Source organism: Halictus rubicundus, chromosome 13 (assembly GCF_050948215.1).
Source record: "Halictus rubicundus isolate RS-2024b chromosome 13, iyHalRubi1_principal, whole genome shotgun sequence".
Classification (NCBI taxonomy): Eukaryota; Metazoa; Arthropoda; class Insecta; order Hymenoptera; family Halictidae; genus Halictus; species Halictus rubicundus.
Genome location: NC_135161.1, coordinates 6,451,244 through 6,468,368, shown reverse-complemented (window position 1 = coordinate 6,468,368; position 17,125 = coordinate 6,451,244). Strand labels below are relative to the sequence as shown.

Sequence of the window (17,125 nt, the reverse complement as noted above, 5' to 3'; positions counted from 1 at the left end):
GAAGTCAACCAAATGCAAATCAAAGCGGTAGTCACATGGACACACGACTTATTCCCACGTATTTGTTTATATCATTTACGACTCCGACACCCGTTGTTTTACCAACCCCCACCCCCACCCAGCCGAACTCTTTCGACCGATACAATCGTTCTATAATACATTGTATTTTTTTTTTGTCTCTTTTTTGTCTCCCACCGTACACTCGCACACGAACATACCGTGTACGCCGCTGGCAACGCTCTAACAAACTACTCGCTGTACTATCGCCGCTATTTTTATCTGCGCTACCATATTCCCCGTATCTCTACTCTACTATCTCTCTTCCACTTTCGCGCTGACAAAAAAAAAATCTCGATTCGACACTCTCTTGGGTCGATACTACGCTGTCGATAACCGCGCATGAACGCTCTCTGTCAATCTATAAATTATTTTCCCGCTTCACTGACCCTAACCCATCGATCGCTCTGATTTGTATATTTGCGCCAACTAATAACTTGCTATAAAAAACGAACAACGAAAAAAAAAAAAAAAAAAACAACAACAAATCTCTCTCGGTTGCCCGTTAATTATCTGCTCTCTGTACATCTGTCTTTCTTCTCTTCCCTGTCGCTGTATGCTCTGTCTTCTATCTACCTCTGTCTTCTTCTTCTTCTTCTTCTTCTTCTCTGTCTTTTTCCGTCTCTCTGTATTATAAAATACATTTTTCTCTGTCACTTTGCCCCCTCGCCCCCCGCCCCCCCTGGCCCGTTTCTAAAAACAAAAATCCCGCGCATACATGTCCTGTAACGGCTTCCTTCTAACTTGCGTGCACGCAACACACCACTGTAGCCAAGGGAAGAACGAATATCGAGCTGCGAGAGCAATTCATACTGGCGGACGGGGTCAGCCAGACAATGACTGCATTCAAGTCGAAGCCGAGCCCGACCTCGACGTTGCAGCGTACGCAAATCTCATCCGCAAATGCCGGACCGATCACCAAGGTAACGCCACCAATCACTCGGGGACCCTCTTATGGATCATGATCGAGGGCGCGGTTAATCCTCCCCCGAATACATCGACGCCACCGATCACGATCTATCCGAGGGACTGTCCCGTTGTCTCTCTCACTCTCTCTCACTCTCTCTCTCTCTTCTCTCTCTCTCTCTCTCTCTCTCTCTGAATACTCGTGATCGGCTACGGGTCTCCTCGATCAGAGGAAATGCGAAATGGATCGCTGGATCGGTCGTTGATCCCTACGCACCACGAACGGTGCAATCTCTCTAGGGAAACCATTTCCGAAGAATCATTTTTCTCGAGTCCTCTCGACCCTCAACCCTTTCTGGTCCGAAGGGCTTCCGCAGACATCGCTACAACATTGTCATAAATTTAATTTATTTAATTTATTTAATTTATTTAATTTTCCCATAGGAGGCTTTGCTAACCTGAAATGTTATAATTGTTGTTACGTGCGATAAAATTGTGGTATTAAACTCGTGGAAATTAGTAAAAATGTGGAGTCTGGATCGACGTAGGACCGGAAAGGGTTAGGGTTCGCCAGAGGAACATTTCTTTTTATTTATTCCCCATTGGTTCAATCATTATTCAGCTCAGAATATACAGTGGTTGCTCGATATATGTAAACACGAGTCTAATCGGTGACAAATATCGCATAGGAGATACTATTCTTTGTGTACCACTGATATACCCGACCAGTATTATCTTCAGACTGCGGATTTTATGCATTTATGATAAAAATGGGTAAGCACGATTCAAAGCAGTGGACATATTAAGAAGATTTAAGAGCACCAGCGTATTGGTTTTAGCTTGATAAAATAATTAAAAGAAGAAAGAAATTTTTATCTCGCTCCTGGATCTTGCAATCAATGCAAATATTTTTTATTTTGCATACAGATCCGCAGTCTACTTATCTTACATAACCTTGCATGTGTTATATTAGTGGGGATAGTTCTGGGACTTTTATCTGTTAGGCTTTTTGGGACATATATAGTGTAACCGCTGTGCTAGGATCAATCCGATTCGCGAAGTACTAAAACGAAACTGTACAATGGTTGATTCTTGTACTGGAATCATCTCCGTCTCCGAAAGAATCATTCTCGAAGCGGCTCTGGAGCTTAAAGAATTTTTCCGTTCGAAATTTCTACATCTTCTAGAACATCTCGCGAAGGTCACAGACGATCTCACCATCCGGAAGAGAGCAAAGTCGAACATGAATGGTTCGATCTCGATTCTTCTCGATCCCTTACTCTCTATCTATCTTTCTCTCTCTCTCTCTCTCTCTTTCTCTCTCTCTCTCACTCTGTCTCTCCATGGTCTTGCCTAGTCGAAGATCTCTCTCGCGGCCACGAAGGGGGTAAGTACAAAAACGCGAAAGGCCTCGATTTGTTGAATTCGCATGCGAGCATGTCAGCTTAGAAGACCGGTAGCAATATCGTCGCACCTAGAGCTACCCTCTCAGCACCTCTAGGTAGTCGCTTCAAGTCACCGAAAACCCCCTCGTGCTCCCCGGTTCTCCGTCTCACCCCATATCTCACCCTTGTTTCACCCTTGTTTCACCCTGTTTCTCCACCGTCCACCCCACCGACACCCGGTCCCTTTCAGTTTTTCAGCCCCACCGCACACACCCCCACAGCCACGCAGATTTGCGTCTTCGGATCGGGATGTTAGATTTTCGTGCCGTCAGTCGGCCCCCGCCGCCATCTTGGGGGCCTATAGTCACCTCAGGAGATGCGATTTCACGAGACTGTCTCTCTGTTGTAATCTACTGTCTCTCAGGGTCGGGCAAAGGCGACGAAAAGTCGACTGCGAAATTTTACGCGAGCACCACGCCGTTCCTCTGGACGATTGCGAAAAATTAATAATATACCGTCGCTATAGCAACACAAAAACGAATCTCGAGTAACTCGAATTGTATGGTGGATTCTCGATATATGTCAACAACACGGGTCCTCCCAGCGACGTGTATCGTCCAGGTGACATACCCAGTGTTATGTTTACACTCCTCGGCGTCCTCTCGAGTAGTGGGGATAGTTCCGGGACGGTTATAGTCCAGGCCTTGGCGACATATATAGAGAAATCGCTGTACACCTTTTCCATAGCTTGCGCGACAAACTTTTTCAGTATCTTGTGTTGCTAACTGGATTTATTTTGGACCCAGAAATGAAATGACGAAAACGTGAAATAGAATTGAACACCCATTGCACGTTTTTTACGTGTCAGGATCATTTTTATTTCTCTGTGACATACATTTTAAATAAATTAGGTTGCCAAGTCGTTCTCTATTACATTACTGGACTGCGGATCTTTATGCATTTATGGCTTACGAAAATTGTAAAAAAATGCTGGAAAACAAAATTTGATAGAATCTAGTGAGATTTTGATTGGTTTTCGACCTATTAGGTCGTCCCATAAGTTCGTGCCGTTTACTCTTGTACCATTGAAATTCTAAAAATAAAATATGTAATCACCCTTTCTTCTGACCTTTTTCACAAAGACATCGTACCGTCACTATAAAATTTCTGCGGTTTTTCATTAAAACACTTTTCAACGGTGAATAATATAAACATATCCACGGCACGAACTTATGGGACGACCTGATGCAATGGCTGTTCCCATTAAAAATAGGATCTTATTTCATCCCACTATCTCAAAACTCGTCTATAAAAATCGAAAGTCGCACAAACGTCCGCAGTCTATACATTACAGTCAGTTCTAAAGAATGACTCGCCCTGCAGTCAATTATAGTGAATTCTCGATATATGTCCAGCGTCATGTATCGTCCAGGAGACATACCCCAGTTATGATTCACGGTAGTGGGGATAATTCCGCGACGTTTATCATGTAGGCCTTGGCGACATATATAGAGAAATCACGGGGATTAATTTCGCGAAATCGATCCACGAGAAAACGCAGAGTTCCTGCGATCTTTTGCAGTTCGACGATTTGCCCGGCTCTGGTCTCTTTCTGATTCCGTGATCGATCACGGACGTCCGTCGAGAGATCCCGAGGATCTCTAGGATCGCCGCGTCCTCTGCGCAGCGGGAGAGAGAGGACCTTTCGAGCAGGATCATCTTCGCGGTCGGTGGGATCGCGATTAGGATCGCTCGAGAGGTCCTTCGCCCGTTGCAGCGTCCGAGGACACCGAGTGCGACACCGGGTTCGCCGCGCGCGGTATCGTCGGCGCATCGATCCTTAAACTTTTCGTTTGTGGTGTAGCGGAGGAGTTTATGAGCCAGCTGACGCCGATATTTGAGAGTTTGAGGCAAAAGGAGGACCTCCCGTGCTCGTATCCCCTCCACATGCACGCCCCCTCTTATCATTGGGTAAATAAGAAAACTCTATTCTCTGAATTCTGCTGTCGTTGGTGTGACACACGGTGTATACCCCAGTATAATAATTAATCATTTAATATTTTCTATTACATATATATATATATATACGTACATACATACATATATATCTATTACGTATACTTTCTGTGTATCTTCTGCTGCGTTCTCTTATCATCGTTTTTTTTTTTTTTTTGAAATTGTTTTTCTTTCTCTTTTGTCTGTCTCTGGTTTACTCGCTGTTTCTTTGAGTTGTTTGGTCTTGAGTTTCTCTAATTATATTTGTTGTTTTCTCGCTCGCTCTCTCACACTCTCGCTCTCTCAGTCTCGAAAAGTTTTTCCGTTTGATTTTCTCGAGTGCCGCTTCACGTTCCTCGCGTCATCGTGCGACGACCGATGGGAACGCGTGTTGTTGCCTCGTTTTTTTTTTCTTTTTTCCTTTTTTTTTTTTATTTCGTTTCTTTCAATCATACATCGATCATCGATCATCGATCCGACTTTCTTGTGTTTTCTCGTTCTTGATTTTCACGAGATTCGCCCACACATTCTCGCGAACCACACTCGGATCTCGACACGGTTCCGTAGCCTTGGATCGAGGATCGTGAATCGTGCATGCGGTAGAACTGGTAGATTAGATCAGCCGTGAGTACCTGCTGCACGATCGATCGAGAACTCGTTTCGTCAGTCTTCGCCTAGGTGCATCGATTCTCTCTCGACAATCCGATCGCGCGAAATCTCGTCGAGTAACGATCATCGCGTTGACGCGAAAGTGCGTCCACGGCCGTCGACGCGTCCCGGGAGCATTGCACCGCGGTTGTTGACACCCGTTGAGCCACCTTTCCCACCTGTGGAATGCACTGGATGCACTCGCACCTTGATCATTTCGACGACCAGATATTTCTCGCTGCCGGGAAAAATTAAAAGGCGATGTGTGCGAAAATTTTCACGTCGCACCATTACAATTTCGCATTATGCGAATTATTTTTCTGGGCCGTTTGTCCCTTCAAAAATCAGTCTGCAAAAAGAAAGAGAAATTTCATTAGACTTTATTTCTAATTTCGTTAAATTAACATCATTAGTAGTGTCTTTTTTTCTCATGCTCCAGAGAATTTTTATAATAATCGCGTGCGAATCGGACAGTTTCGCTGAGCACGCGTGAGAACCTGGCTTCTCGTTGTCGCACAGTGCATTCACCAAGGATCGATCGAAAGAAATCAATCTCTCCGATGCATCTATTCTCCGCGAGAAGATGGCACAAATTTCGGGCCAGAACTCTGAGACCCCACTGTTAATACCAGCGCAGACTAGTATCGCCAGATGAGGGGAGGGAGCATGAATCGAGGGGAAAAAGTTACCCTCTCTCTCCCAGTACCGGAGTGTGCGCGGCAGAAACGAAACGCGTCGGAAACTTGGAGAATAGTGGAGTAGAAGGGGTAATTAGAGTGGGGGAACAAGTCTTGATCTGGCGACTGCGCCAGTGTATTGGTCCCCCACTCTAATTTCCCCCTCTACTCCGCTATTCCCCCCGCTTCCGTCGCGGGCCGGTCACGTGACGCGTTCCGCCTCTGTCGCGCCCAGGTACTGGCAAAGGGGGGGTAACTGTATTCCCCTCAATCCGTGATCCCTCTCCTCATCTCGCGACACTGTACTAGCGCAGCAGGGGCGTAGGATTCGGGAGGGGCAGTGGGACCAGTGTTGCCAAATTAAGACTTGTCCCCCACTCCACCCTTCCCCCTCCACAACGTTATTCCCCCACTTTCCGGCGGCAAGCATCCCCACACTTCCGCCATAGATCACGTGATGCTCACATCCAATTCACACTGCGTCTGCGCCGTGACCAGACCTGGGCAAAATTTCGAGAAAAAATATTTAAAATACTATTTTACATGGTATAACTTAATTCGGTTCGAATAAAATACTGCTTTAAATAGAACGAAAAATTTTGGGCAAATAAAATATTTTTATTTTGATAACTAGATACATAAAATAGAATACTGTTGTATTTCAAATATGTATTTCAAACATTTCCTTACAATGAAAACAAGTGGAGCAAACAGTTAATAATATGAATTATAATTTTTAACATAAGAAACTGTAATAGTTAACAAAGTATTATTTGTAGCTTAATCACGAGCATTTGCATGTAACATGTTGATAAACGGACGACAATGTCGTAGTAACATTACACGCAACAAAATATCAGAGATGTATAAGTTACTATCAACTATTCGAAATACTATTTTACACAGTCCTACAAAATAAGTCTAACTGTTTTCAATATTTTCCAAATAAAATACTATTTCTAAATAGCATTTCAAAAACTTTTTCTTGTAGATACAATAATTTATTTGCATGATTATAGGTATGGTTTAAAAAGTCAAATAAACTATTTACTATTTTCTATTTCAAATACTATTTTGCCCAGCACTGGTCGTGACTCGCCCGATAATGGCGGAGAGGGGTAACTGTATTCCCCTCAATCCGTGCTCCCTCTCCTCATCTGGCAACACTGTACTAGCGTATCAGGGGCGTAGGGTTCTGGAAGGACAGTGGGACCCGTGTTGCCAGATTAAGACTTGTCCCCCACTCTACCCTTCCCCCTCCACGACGTTATTACCCCATTTTCCGGCGGCAAGCATCCCAAGCTTCCGCCATCGATCGGTCACGTGATGCGCGCATCCAATTCGCGACGCGTCTGCGTCTGCGTCGTGACTCGCCCGATAACGGCGGAGAGGGGTAACTGTATTCCCCTCAATTCGTGCTCCTTCCCCTCATCTGGCGACACGCTTCCACCACAGATAGATCATGAGATGCGCGCATCCAATTCGCGACGCGTCTGCGTCGTGACTCGCCCGATAACGGCGGAGAGGGGTAACTGTATTCCCCTCAATTCGTGCTCCTTCCCCTCATCTGGCGACACGCTTCCACCACAGATAGATCATGAGATGCGCGCATCCAATTCGCGACGCGTCTGCGTCGTGATTCGCCCGATAATGGCGGAGAGGGGTAACTGTATTCCCCTCAATTCCTGCTCCTTCCCCTCATCTGGCGACACGCTTCCACCACAGATAGATCATGAGATGCGCGCATCCAATTCGCGACGCGTCTGCTTCGTGATTCGCCCGATAATGGCGGAGAGGGGTAACTGTATTCCCCTCAATTGGAGTCGATTTCCCCTGATCTGGCGACACTGAGTCGCTCTATGCAGTGACACTTGATAGGTTTGTTTGATGTCTTCCTCAAATCACTCAAATCACTTGTAACGCGAAGTAGGGGTGTCAGGTAACGAAGAGATACCTAGAAGTGTCTCTGTGCCATCTTCTCGTGGACGAGGAATACACGACGCTAAACACCGCATGAAGTCTCGCTATAGTCCCCCGTACCCTGGGCGTCCGATCTCGCGGTCCGATTTTTCCGATGATTTCCGGCGCGCGACAGTAGACGGGTTATTCTTTGGTTGCCATTGATGATTGGAGATGCCTCTCTGAACGATCCCCCTATTCCCCGTAGAACGAACCGGGATTCTTTGTAGCCCGATCGAAAGGACGATCGTCATCCTCCGCGGCTGCGATCCAGGAAGAGAGATCGGTTCTCGGGCAGCTCGAGCGAGAGGATGTCGATCGTTCCCTCGTCTTTTTTCTTTTTGAAAAAGGATTCGCGGTTCCGAGCACGGTTTTTCGCGAATAGACGACACGGTCCGCGGATACGGTGTTACTGCTGTATCGATATATGTGCATAACGATCTCCTGTATTGCTGTATTGGTGCGTGCATAGTGGCGTTGATCGGAGATACTTCGAATCACCATAAGCTACTCTATCTCTCCCAACTTCCTCTGGTAAGTTTGCATGGATCTTCTTTCTTTGTTTCGTTTTTTATTTGATTTTGATTTTCCTTCACACTGGTTCTAATATAGAAAGTAAAAAACACACGCTCTCTTCGACCTTTTAACACGGTCACCACGTTGCCGGTTCCGTCACCGATGTGCCGCGATCGATCGATCACCCTCGATCGGTCTACGGCCCGCACAACGGCGGCGGCGTTTCAAGGTTGCAAACGAACGACCGAGCAGTATACCATTGCGACTCTTCGGCGACGATGTCGACGATGCGAGGCGGATCTTTTCTGGGAAAAAAAATAATAAATTGTGGGATCTAGATCGTATTGCTTCCGGAAAGATCGTGTCTCGCGGGTCGACGCGGCGCACCCAACAGCCGATAAACGACTCTCGCTGTTTCGCCTGTTTCTCTGCCTACTTTTCTCTCTCTCTCTCTCTCTCTCTCTCTCTCTTACTTTTCTCTCTCTCTCTCTCTACTCTCGAGTAGAACTCGCATTTCTATAGTTCAATGTCGTGCCCGCGGCTTCAACTAACATTTCTGTCGCGTAGGTGAGGGAACGAAGCGCTCGAAGCGTTCCCATGGGACAGACCAGGGCGTCCCGCTCCTCTTTGAGCGCCGGGACCCCGGACAGCCTCAGCGACAACGAGAGCTCCTTCAGGATTGGATCCGCCAGGAAGACCAGCACGCCTTACAGGAGCACCATCACCCCTGGTAAGCTAACTCTCAGTTCATTTGGTACCAAACCCCCCTGCTTGGAGCAGAATTTGGAACCTATTTTGTACCAATTTGGCACCAAAACTTGTCGACAAATTCCTAGCCAAATGCGGAAACAGATGGATAGGAATTTGAGTGTAAAGTTTGCAGGCAAAATTGCATGCTAAATTCGGCGCAAACCTTGTTAGAGAGGCAAAGTAGGAGTGAACGTTGTTGTGGGACGGAAAACGGAGTTTTATTTAAACTTCTAAATTATATAATTTGAAGTTTCGTGTATTTTCAATAATTTAATTCCGTTTTCCCTCCTACAGAAAGATTCACTGCGACTTTTCCCGATATTTGCTCTTAGAGTAAGGTTAGGTCCGCTCTTCGTGCGACCGACCTGCCCTCTACAACGAAGCCAGGGTTTGGCCGCAATTTGGCATGGAATTGTACCTGCAAACTTTGTACTTAAATACCGAGCCTAATACGGAAACAGATGGATAGGAATTTGAGTGTAAAGTTTGCAGGCAAAATTGCATGCTAAATTGGGCCCAAACCTTGTTAGAGAGGCAAAGTAGGAGTGAACGTTGTTGTGGGACGGAAAACGGAGTTTTATTTAAACTTCTAAATTATATAATTTGAAGTTTCGTGTATTTTCAATAATTTAATTCCGTTTTCCCTCCTACAGAAAGATTCACTGCGACTTTTCCCGATATTTGCTCTTAGAGTAAGGTTAGGTCCGCTCTTCGTGCGACCGACCTGCCCTCTACAACGAAGCCAGGGTTTGGCCCCAATTTGGCATGGAATTGTGCCTGCAAACTTTGCACCCAAATACCTAATGCGGAAACAGATTGTTAGGAATTTGTAGGCAAATTTTGGTGCCAAATCCATAACAAACTGTATAATTGTATAATTGTATAAATGTTTACTGGGTAAATCGGAGAACCCTGGGTCGGACACTGTGTTTTAGACGCAGTTGACGATGCCGACAAGGCAGAATTGAACAGTACTTGAGATTTTGTTTGTAAAATAATTTGATCAAATAAATATTTGAAATAAAGAAGGAAATAGAAGGAAAGAAGGATAGAATAGTCCAAAGGAAAACTGTTTGTCTGTACAAACAAAGTAACACGTGCCCATTTCAGATACCGTGTAACCAAATAGGACGGTCTATTATCTGGACTATTATTTTTCGAATAATTCACTTAGACAATGCCTAAGTCTGACACATGTCCCATTGCAGGAGGTAGTCGTCCATCGAGCAGACCAGCGTCAAGACCAGCATCCAGGCCAGCGTCCAGGCCGACCAGCAGACCAGGTAGCAGACCTGCCTCGAGACAGGGTAGCAAACCACCAAGCAGATACGGTTCCACGCAGTCTCTCGACAGCACAGGTACACCCCGCAATCTTAATCGTCCACTGAACTGTCTTGGAACGTCCCCTGATAACATGATAAATTATTCTCAGACGATTCGACGAACTTGAGTCGCATACCACGCAGAACAACGGTCAGCAGTACAACGGGGAACACGCCAACCTCGAGCAGACACAACAGCGTGTCAGGAAAAAGGCTTGGAACGCCTGTGAACGGTTCCAGTTCGCGACCGAGGACGCCCACCGGGCTAGTTAGTCCAGCCAGTGGCGTGTCAGCGAGGTTCGTAGTCCACAGACTTCCCAAAGAAAAGAGAACTATCAAAATGACCAATACTTGAGGACTAACTCGCATCTTGAAGATAGATATTGATGAGTTTCTCGCATCCTACTACGTGGTAGAGATTAACGAGGACGGTATGCTGGAAGATTGACGATACCTTTCGATGGCGAACCCCGCGAGGGCAATTGATTTGTCGATTCAGTGGCTCGATCAAAATGATCTACCGAAGACTATAGCCTGGCCAACGAGGCGAGACAGTAAACGTAAATTCACTGCGAGAGGGTTGAAGTTACCCTTCTTGGATAGTTAGCAAAAGTCGCACCTTGTTGCTTCATTGCATCGTCTCGTTGAACAGACTATAATGCGATAGTCCCGCAGGGTTTACCATCCAATCGTATCCTGATCTCTACGTTTAGGTGCATCGTGACGTATTCGCATCCAGTCCGGATCGTGCACGATGATTTATATATGTATTTTCAGTCCCCCGGCATTTTCTACCTCGCCCTTACTCGTTTTTTTTTTTTTTTTGATTTTGTATTTTGTATTTTAATTTCTACTTGTTCGAGAATCACGAATTCCACTCGCGCGAAAAGACGACACGGGATAACGAATAGATCGCTATAGATCGCTATAGATCGCTATAGATCGCTATAGATTGTTCTTAGAGCGCCCGGTTCTCCAACGCATATTAACCGCACTAGGTCCGAGCGTGTCGGTGTAACGACGATTAACATAAGTCTGGTTAATAACATGTTTTTAGGTTCGGCACGATCCATAGAGCTTCGAGCATTCCAACCCTGACTGGTGTCGGCACACCGATCAGGTAAACCTAAATTAACGATTATCGGAGTCGAGGATCCGGGTATACTCGCTTGCGCTTTTGACACGTCTCTTTGTACTACTGTGGCGGCGGGTTCTAACCACACGGTGTCTCGAAATTGATCCTGACAAATAGAATGGCAGCAAGGAATCTTGTATCGTGACTTGCACAGAAAATCCTGGCCTCCTTGATCTGTGAACCGATCACAGATCATCGCAGAAGATCGTGGATTATACTGCATAAAATTAGAAGAGACTGTACAGTTGAAAATTTGAGTAAAAAAATCCAGCAAGACCAGTTTTCAGTAATATACAACTGAACCTGGTCTTTATATATTTATGGTAAAAATTCAATTTGGAGGAGAACGATGATTAAGAGAATTTAAGAGTAGACATTCTTTTCTACTTAAAGTTATTGAAGAGGTAAAGAATTTTTTACTTGACTCCAATACTTTGCAATTGATGTAGACAATTTTTATTTAATCTAAAAATATGAAGTTTAACAGAATTCACGATACAGGATTTTTGCGAATACGTTCGTAGCTCGCGAGAACTGGTGGAGGTGGTTCGTTATTTTTCTTTTTCTCTGTCTCATTCTCATTTCCATCCGTTAACGTTGGGTTTATGGCTTTTACGTTCTGGCTTTGGTTCCTCCGGTTTCGTTCATGTTGGTGCTTTTTGGTTTCCGCGGTCCCCCGGCTCGTGTGTCGTCGATGTAACGACCATTTGTATTGATGATTGGTGATGGTTTAGCCACTCGAGGATCCCCGTGTACGTGGGCACGGATATTAAATCCCCGCAATCGACGACCAGCAATATATCCACCCATTCCATGCGAAGCAACGACTCGACGGTTTCTACCGATTCCACCGGGTATGGCCGAACTGTTTCCTCTGCTCTTAACACAGGCTAGCTTTCTCTTCTATCTTTCTCTCTTTCACGCACTGTGTGACACGTATCCCGCACGTCTAACCACGTTTTCTTTCCGTGCGAAACCTCGTACAAACGTTTCTCCCGTCCCGGTTTGCTGTTTTCGTTTGTTTCTTCGACACGAGACGCTTCGACGAACCTGAACACGAATTCGACAAAGTTATACCTATCGCCAGCAATGGAAATACTTTCGTACATTCTGCAGCAGCGACCGTGGAATTACCAGAAAAATTCGCGTGATTCATAGGGTAGATTATCAACTGAGAATTCAACATTTGTGCTAGCTTTTATCTTGTAGAATTATCTTTGTTGAATTCTAAGCGTTCAGGGGACCCCTAAGGCCTTTCCTAAACGCCCAGAGGACCCCTAGGACCCCCAGGACCCCCTCCCTAAGCGCTCAGGGAATTCCTAGCCCCCCCCCTCTAAGCGCTCAGGGGATTCCTAGGCCCCCCTTAAACGCCCAGAGAACCCTAGGCCCCCTCCTAAACGCTCAGGGGATTCCTAAGACCCCCTCCCTAAGCGCTCAGGGAATTCCTAGGCCCCCCTGTCTAAGCGCTCAGGGGATTCCTAGGGCCCCCTTAAACGCCCAGAGAACCCTAGACCCCCCTCCTAAACGCTCAGGGGATTCCTAGGGCCCCCTCCCTAAGCTCTCAGGGGATTCCTAGGGCCCCCCCTTAAACGCCCAGAGAACCCAGGCCCCCCTCCTAAACTTTCAAGGGATTCCTAGGGCCCCCTCCCTAAGCTCTCAGGGGATTCCTAAGGCCCCCTCCCTAAGCTCTCAGGGGATTCCTAGGGCCCCCCCTTAAACGCCCAGAGAACCCAGGCCCCCCTCCTAAACTTTCAAGGGATTCCTAGGGCCCCCTCCCTAAGCTCTCAGGGGATTCCTAAGGCCCCCTCCCTAAGCTCTCAGGGGATTCCTAGGGCCCCCCCTTAAACGCCCAGAGAACCCAGGCCCCCCTCCTAAACTCTCAAGGGATTCCTAGGGCCTCCTCCCTAAGCTCTCAGGGGATTCCTAGGGCCCCCCTTAAACGCCCAGAGAACCCAGGCCCCCCTCCTAAACTCTCAAGGGATTCCTAGGGCCTCCTCCCTAAGCTCTCAGGGGATTCCTAGGGCCCCCCTTAAACGCCCATAGAACCAAGGCCCCCCTCCTAAACTCTCAAGGGATTCCTAGGGCCCCCTCCCTAAGCTCTCAGGGGATTCCTAAGGCCCCCTCCCTAAGCTCTCAGGGGATTCTTAGGGCCCCCCCTTAAACGCCCAGAGAACCCAGGCCCCCCTCCTAAACTCTCAAGGGATTCCTAGGGCCCCCTCCCTAAGCTCTCAGGGGATTCCTAGGGCCCCCCTTAAACGCCCATAGAACCAAGGCCCCCCTCCTAAACTCTCAAGGGATTCCTAGGGCCCCCTCCCTAAGCTCTCAGGGGATTTCTAAGGCCCCCTCCGTAAGCGCTCAGGGAATTCCTGGGGTCCCGAAGCCCCCAGGGAACCCTAGGGTGCCCCCCTTAAGCGCCCCCCTTCAGCGCTTAAAGGGCCTAGGGGAGTCTAGAGTCAACTTATAAAATGAAAAAGTCATTTAAACATTCCAAAATCGAAAGAACTGTTCGTCGAAGCGTTCCCTTCTCACTGTTCTTTTCTCATGTCTGTCTCTACACGACCACTAACCAACGATCGGCACCGCTTGGGACTCGTGACTAATCGTTTGCCGTGTCTGTTTTCTAACACCAGGAGCAGCTCGATGTGCACGAATTCAGCGACTAACACCTCGTCGGCCGTCAAGCCAGATAGGTAATCCATCGTTTCTCGGTCTCTGATGTTGTGGTTTTTTTTTTGTTTTTGTACTGGGGGTTGTTTTGTCTCTTGCTTGTTGTTCCGCGAGGGGTGGTTCGCGCGAACCGTGAACATGAGACACGCGCCGCGCCGTACCGACCAGGCTGCGTGTCGTCGTCGATCATCGTTCTAGATCCTAAATAAGGGACATTGTATCCAACCCTAACACCAATTGTACTTCCGTTGCTGCAGCTGAACAATTCCGATTGTCCTTTCTCAAGATATTCAAACGAAAATGATTGCTATACTGCTACAAGGGCTGTGTTTGCAAACTCTTTAACACGTTCGCTACCGGCATGTATTTCATCGCACACCTCTGTGATCATCAAAACAATTTAGCAGAAGGAAGTCATCAACTTTTTTGAGCATTATGCGGTGTACGATGATCTAAAAGAACAAAATTTATGAAACTAATTTAACTACAGTGTTTACTGTATATATGTCCCAAATGCCTAGCCGATAAAAGTCCCAGAACTATCCCCACTGCGGGGTACAGTGAATTCTCGATATTTGTCCGCAACACGGGTCTTGAAAGCGTCATATATCGTCCAGGAGACATACCTGAGCCGTGTTATGTTTACACTCCTCGGCGCCGAGGCCTCTAGAGCTTTAAAGACCCCTCACGGGGTATATACCACGGTTGTGGGGACAATTTCGCGACATTTATCATCCAGGCCTTGGCGACATATATAGAGAAATCACTGTATACTCCGTGAGGGGCCCTGGAGCGAGGAATAATATCTCCTGGCCGATATATGTCTCTGGCTAGACCCGTGTTTTGGACATATATCGAGTAAACACTGTATTTTTTAGTAAACTGAAAGATTGTGGATGCCAAATGTATTTGTGACGGTGGTAGCGAGCGATTTAAAGTGTTAATCACAGTGTCAGCATTGAATTAATTGTACAGAAATTGGGGTGTTCGGGTTGGACGTGTTCCGTGTCGGACAGGGTTTAATACAGGTTTTGGTGGGTTCGCAGAACGAGGACACCGTCCAGCGGATCGAGCACGCCGCTACCACCATCTCTGAAGCTGTCGAGGAAGCCGTCGGGCGCCTCGGACACGTCCGTCTCGACGCCGACCACCCAACGGAAGGGAAAACCAACGCCGATCGACCAACGAGCACCATTCCGATTATAGTCGCCGGGACATATTCGTATAGTCACGCGAACGAAAAGGCCAAACGTCGACGGCGGGATCAGCGACCCGCGTAACGGGGATCACCGTCGACGCAACGCTTAGGATAATCTAATCTAATATATATATATATATATATATATATATATATAAATATAAAATCTATAAATATATATACATAAATAAATATCTATGTATATATATAAAAATATAAATATATGTAATAACGATTCGAAGCAGCGCGCGCGCGGACGCGACCCGGGAGCAGCCTACTCGAAAAAAAAAAAGAAAACAAATTAGCTACCGTTTCGCTACCTAATCCGCGCATCGAGGCTGCGCTCTCGCCGGGCGCGTCCCAACTGATCGAGTGTGAAAGAGCTTAACATTATTACCGAACTATTTTGTAAAAACGCGTAGAATCGCGCGACTAAAAACGAGAGACGAACAAGAAGAAAGTGTAGGACCGGACGCGAGCGAATTATGCGCGATCGCGATCCAAAGAGAAGTAGGAGGAGGAGAAGGATCGATCGTTTTCGTCGCGAGGCAACAGAATGACACAATTTCACACGCATACGCACGCATAGCGCGTGAGAGATACGTGTGTCGCTGCGACGACGCTACCGTACTAGGGACACGGTGCGCGTGTCGGTTTAACAGATTTTTTTTTTCCCCCCCGTAAAGCAAGTTTCTTTACCCGAGACTCAGAGAAACACATAGCCGAATAACGATTTATTATTATTAATGTAATTGTAACGCTGCGCTATCCAATAGAACTACTAGGTGTTCAGCCGTAACAATGAATGTGTGAGAGAGAGAGAGAGAAAGAGAGAAAGATAGAGAGAAGGAGAAAGAAAGAAAGAAAGAAAAAGAGATTTTGCGTGTTCTCTCTGCTGACTCGGTATCGTTTCACACGTTTGTGCCGTACGATCGTGGTTTCGTTGCCCGCGAGTCGCTCGTTCCGTCGAAGCCCGGGATCGTCGCGGCGGGAGCAAACGTCGGAGAAAAAAAAAGAAAATCGAAATTTCGGTGACCGACGTTGGAGGAACGGGGGAGGAAAAGTGTTCACGTTCGACGAGAGGGGTAGGAACCACACCGCTGTACATATACATTGCTCGATTGCTCTCCGGCTCGGTGTCGCGACCGGGAACCACTCCGCGAATAAGACAGTTTCCTAGAAAAGACACGAGTCAACGCTACCCGCGACCGGATTGCCTTAAAAGTCTATCGCCGTGCCGCTTTCTGCGCGAATCGTACCTGCCTGCCGAGGCGAGCCGACCACCGGAAGTAGTAAGAAAAACCGTAGGCGCGACGCATCCCGGCCAAGATTAGGGCGGACCCCCCCGTGATGCGGTTTGATTCGCGTCGCGAGAAAATAACGGAGAAAGAGTAACTCTAACCCGCTCCTATCGACGATGTTTGTTCATTACGTTTAAGTAGAGAAATGTGTCGAAACGCAAAAAAAGAAGTTTATACACCCGTTGATTTGTACGTATCGTTCTACGTACACGCATACTATACATGTATATTATATCGATAGCAAACGTAGACGAATTGTTGTTGTTAGACGCAACGATGCCGATTGTTAGCAACGACAGGGGCCCCCCCACGCGACGGTGGAACGAGAATCTGTCTGGCTCGCGGGAAAAGAAAATGGCGTTCTTTACTCTTCCCTTCGCGATTTTCTTCTGTTCTTTTCGTCTTTCTATCTTTTTCGTTTTCTTTTGTAGCCTAGAGAGTCGCGTTCACGCGAACAACACGGACTCGTGCCGATGATAATGATGATGATTGATGATGATGATGATGGTGATGATGAATGGTGATGACGAATGGTGATGACGGTGATGATGATAATGATGATATGGCGATTAATCTATTAATCTATCCCCTTAAATGTTAATCTCTGTT

At 46.8% G+C, this 17,125-nt stretch overlaps 1 protein-coding gene across 33 annotated transcripts in view; it reads left to right on the top strand.

Annotated features, from left to right (window-relative positions):
• Shot (dystonin-like protein short stop) overlaps positions 1-16,399 on the top strand; it is a 150,332-nt gene extending 133,933 nt beyond the window's left edge. For 21 of the 33 annotated variants that reach the window (XM_076799348.1, XM_076799344.1, XM_076799334.1 and 18 more), the window contains 8 exons: positions 829-980; positions 8,711-8,873; positions 10,102-10,251; positions 10,326-10,512; positions 11,273-11,335; positions 12,085-12,204; positions 13,981-14,040; positions 15,064-16,399. In XM_076799348.1, coding sequence (XP_076655463.1) covers positions 829-980; positions 8,711-8,873; positions 10,102-10,251; positions 10,326-10,512; positions 11,273-11,335; positions 12,085-12,204; positions 13,981-14,040; positions 15,064-15,223 — 1,055 coding nt within the window. In that variant the 3' untranslated portion in view covers positions 15,224-16,399. Of the gene's footprint in view, positions 1-828; positions 981-4,212; positions 4,320-8,099; positions 8,162-8,710; positions 8,874-10,101; positions 10,252-10,325; positions 10,513-11,272; positions 11,336-12,084; positions 12,240-13,980; positions 14,041-15,063 lie in introns of those variants that run through there. The other 12 variants (XM_076799361.1, XM_076799352.1, XM_076799360.1 and 9 more) reach the window with 10 other exon arrangements.
• The last annotated feature ends 726 nt before the right edge of the window (positions 16,400-17,125 follow it).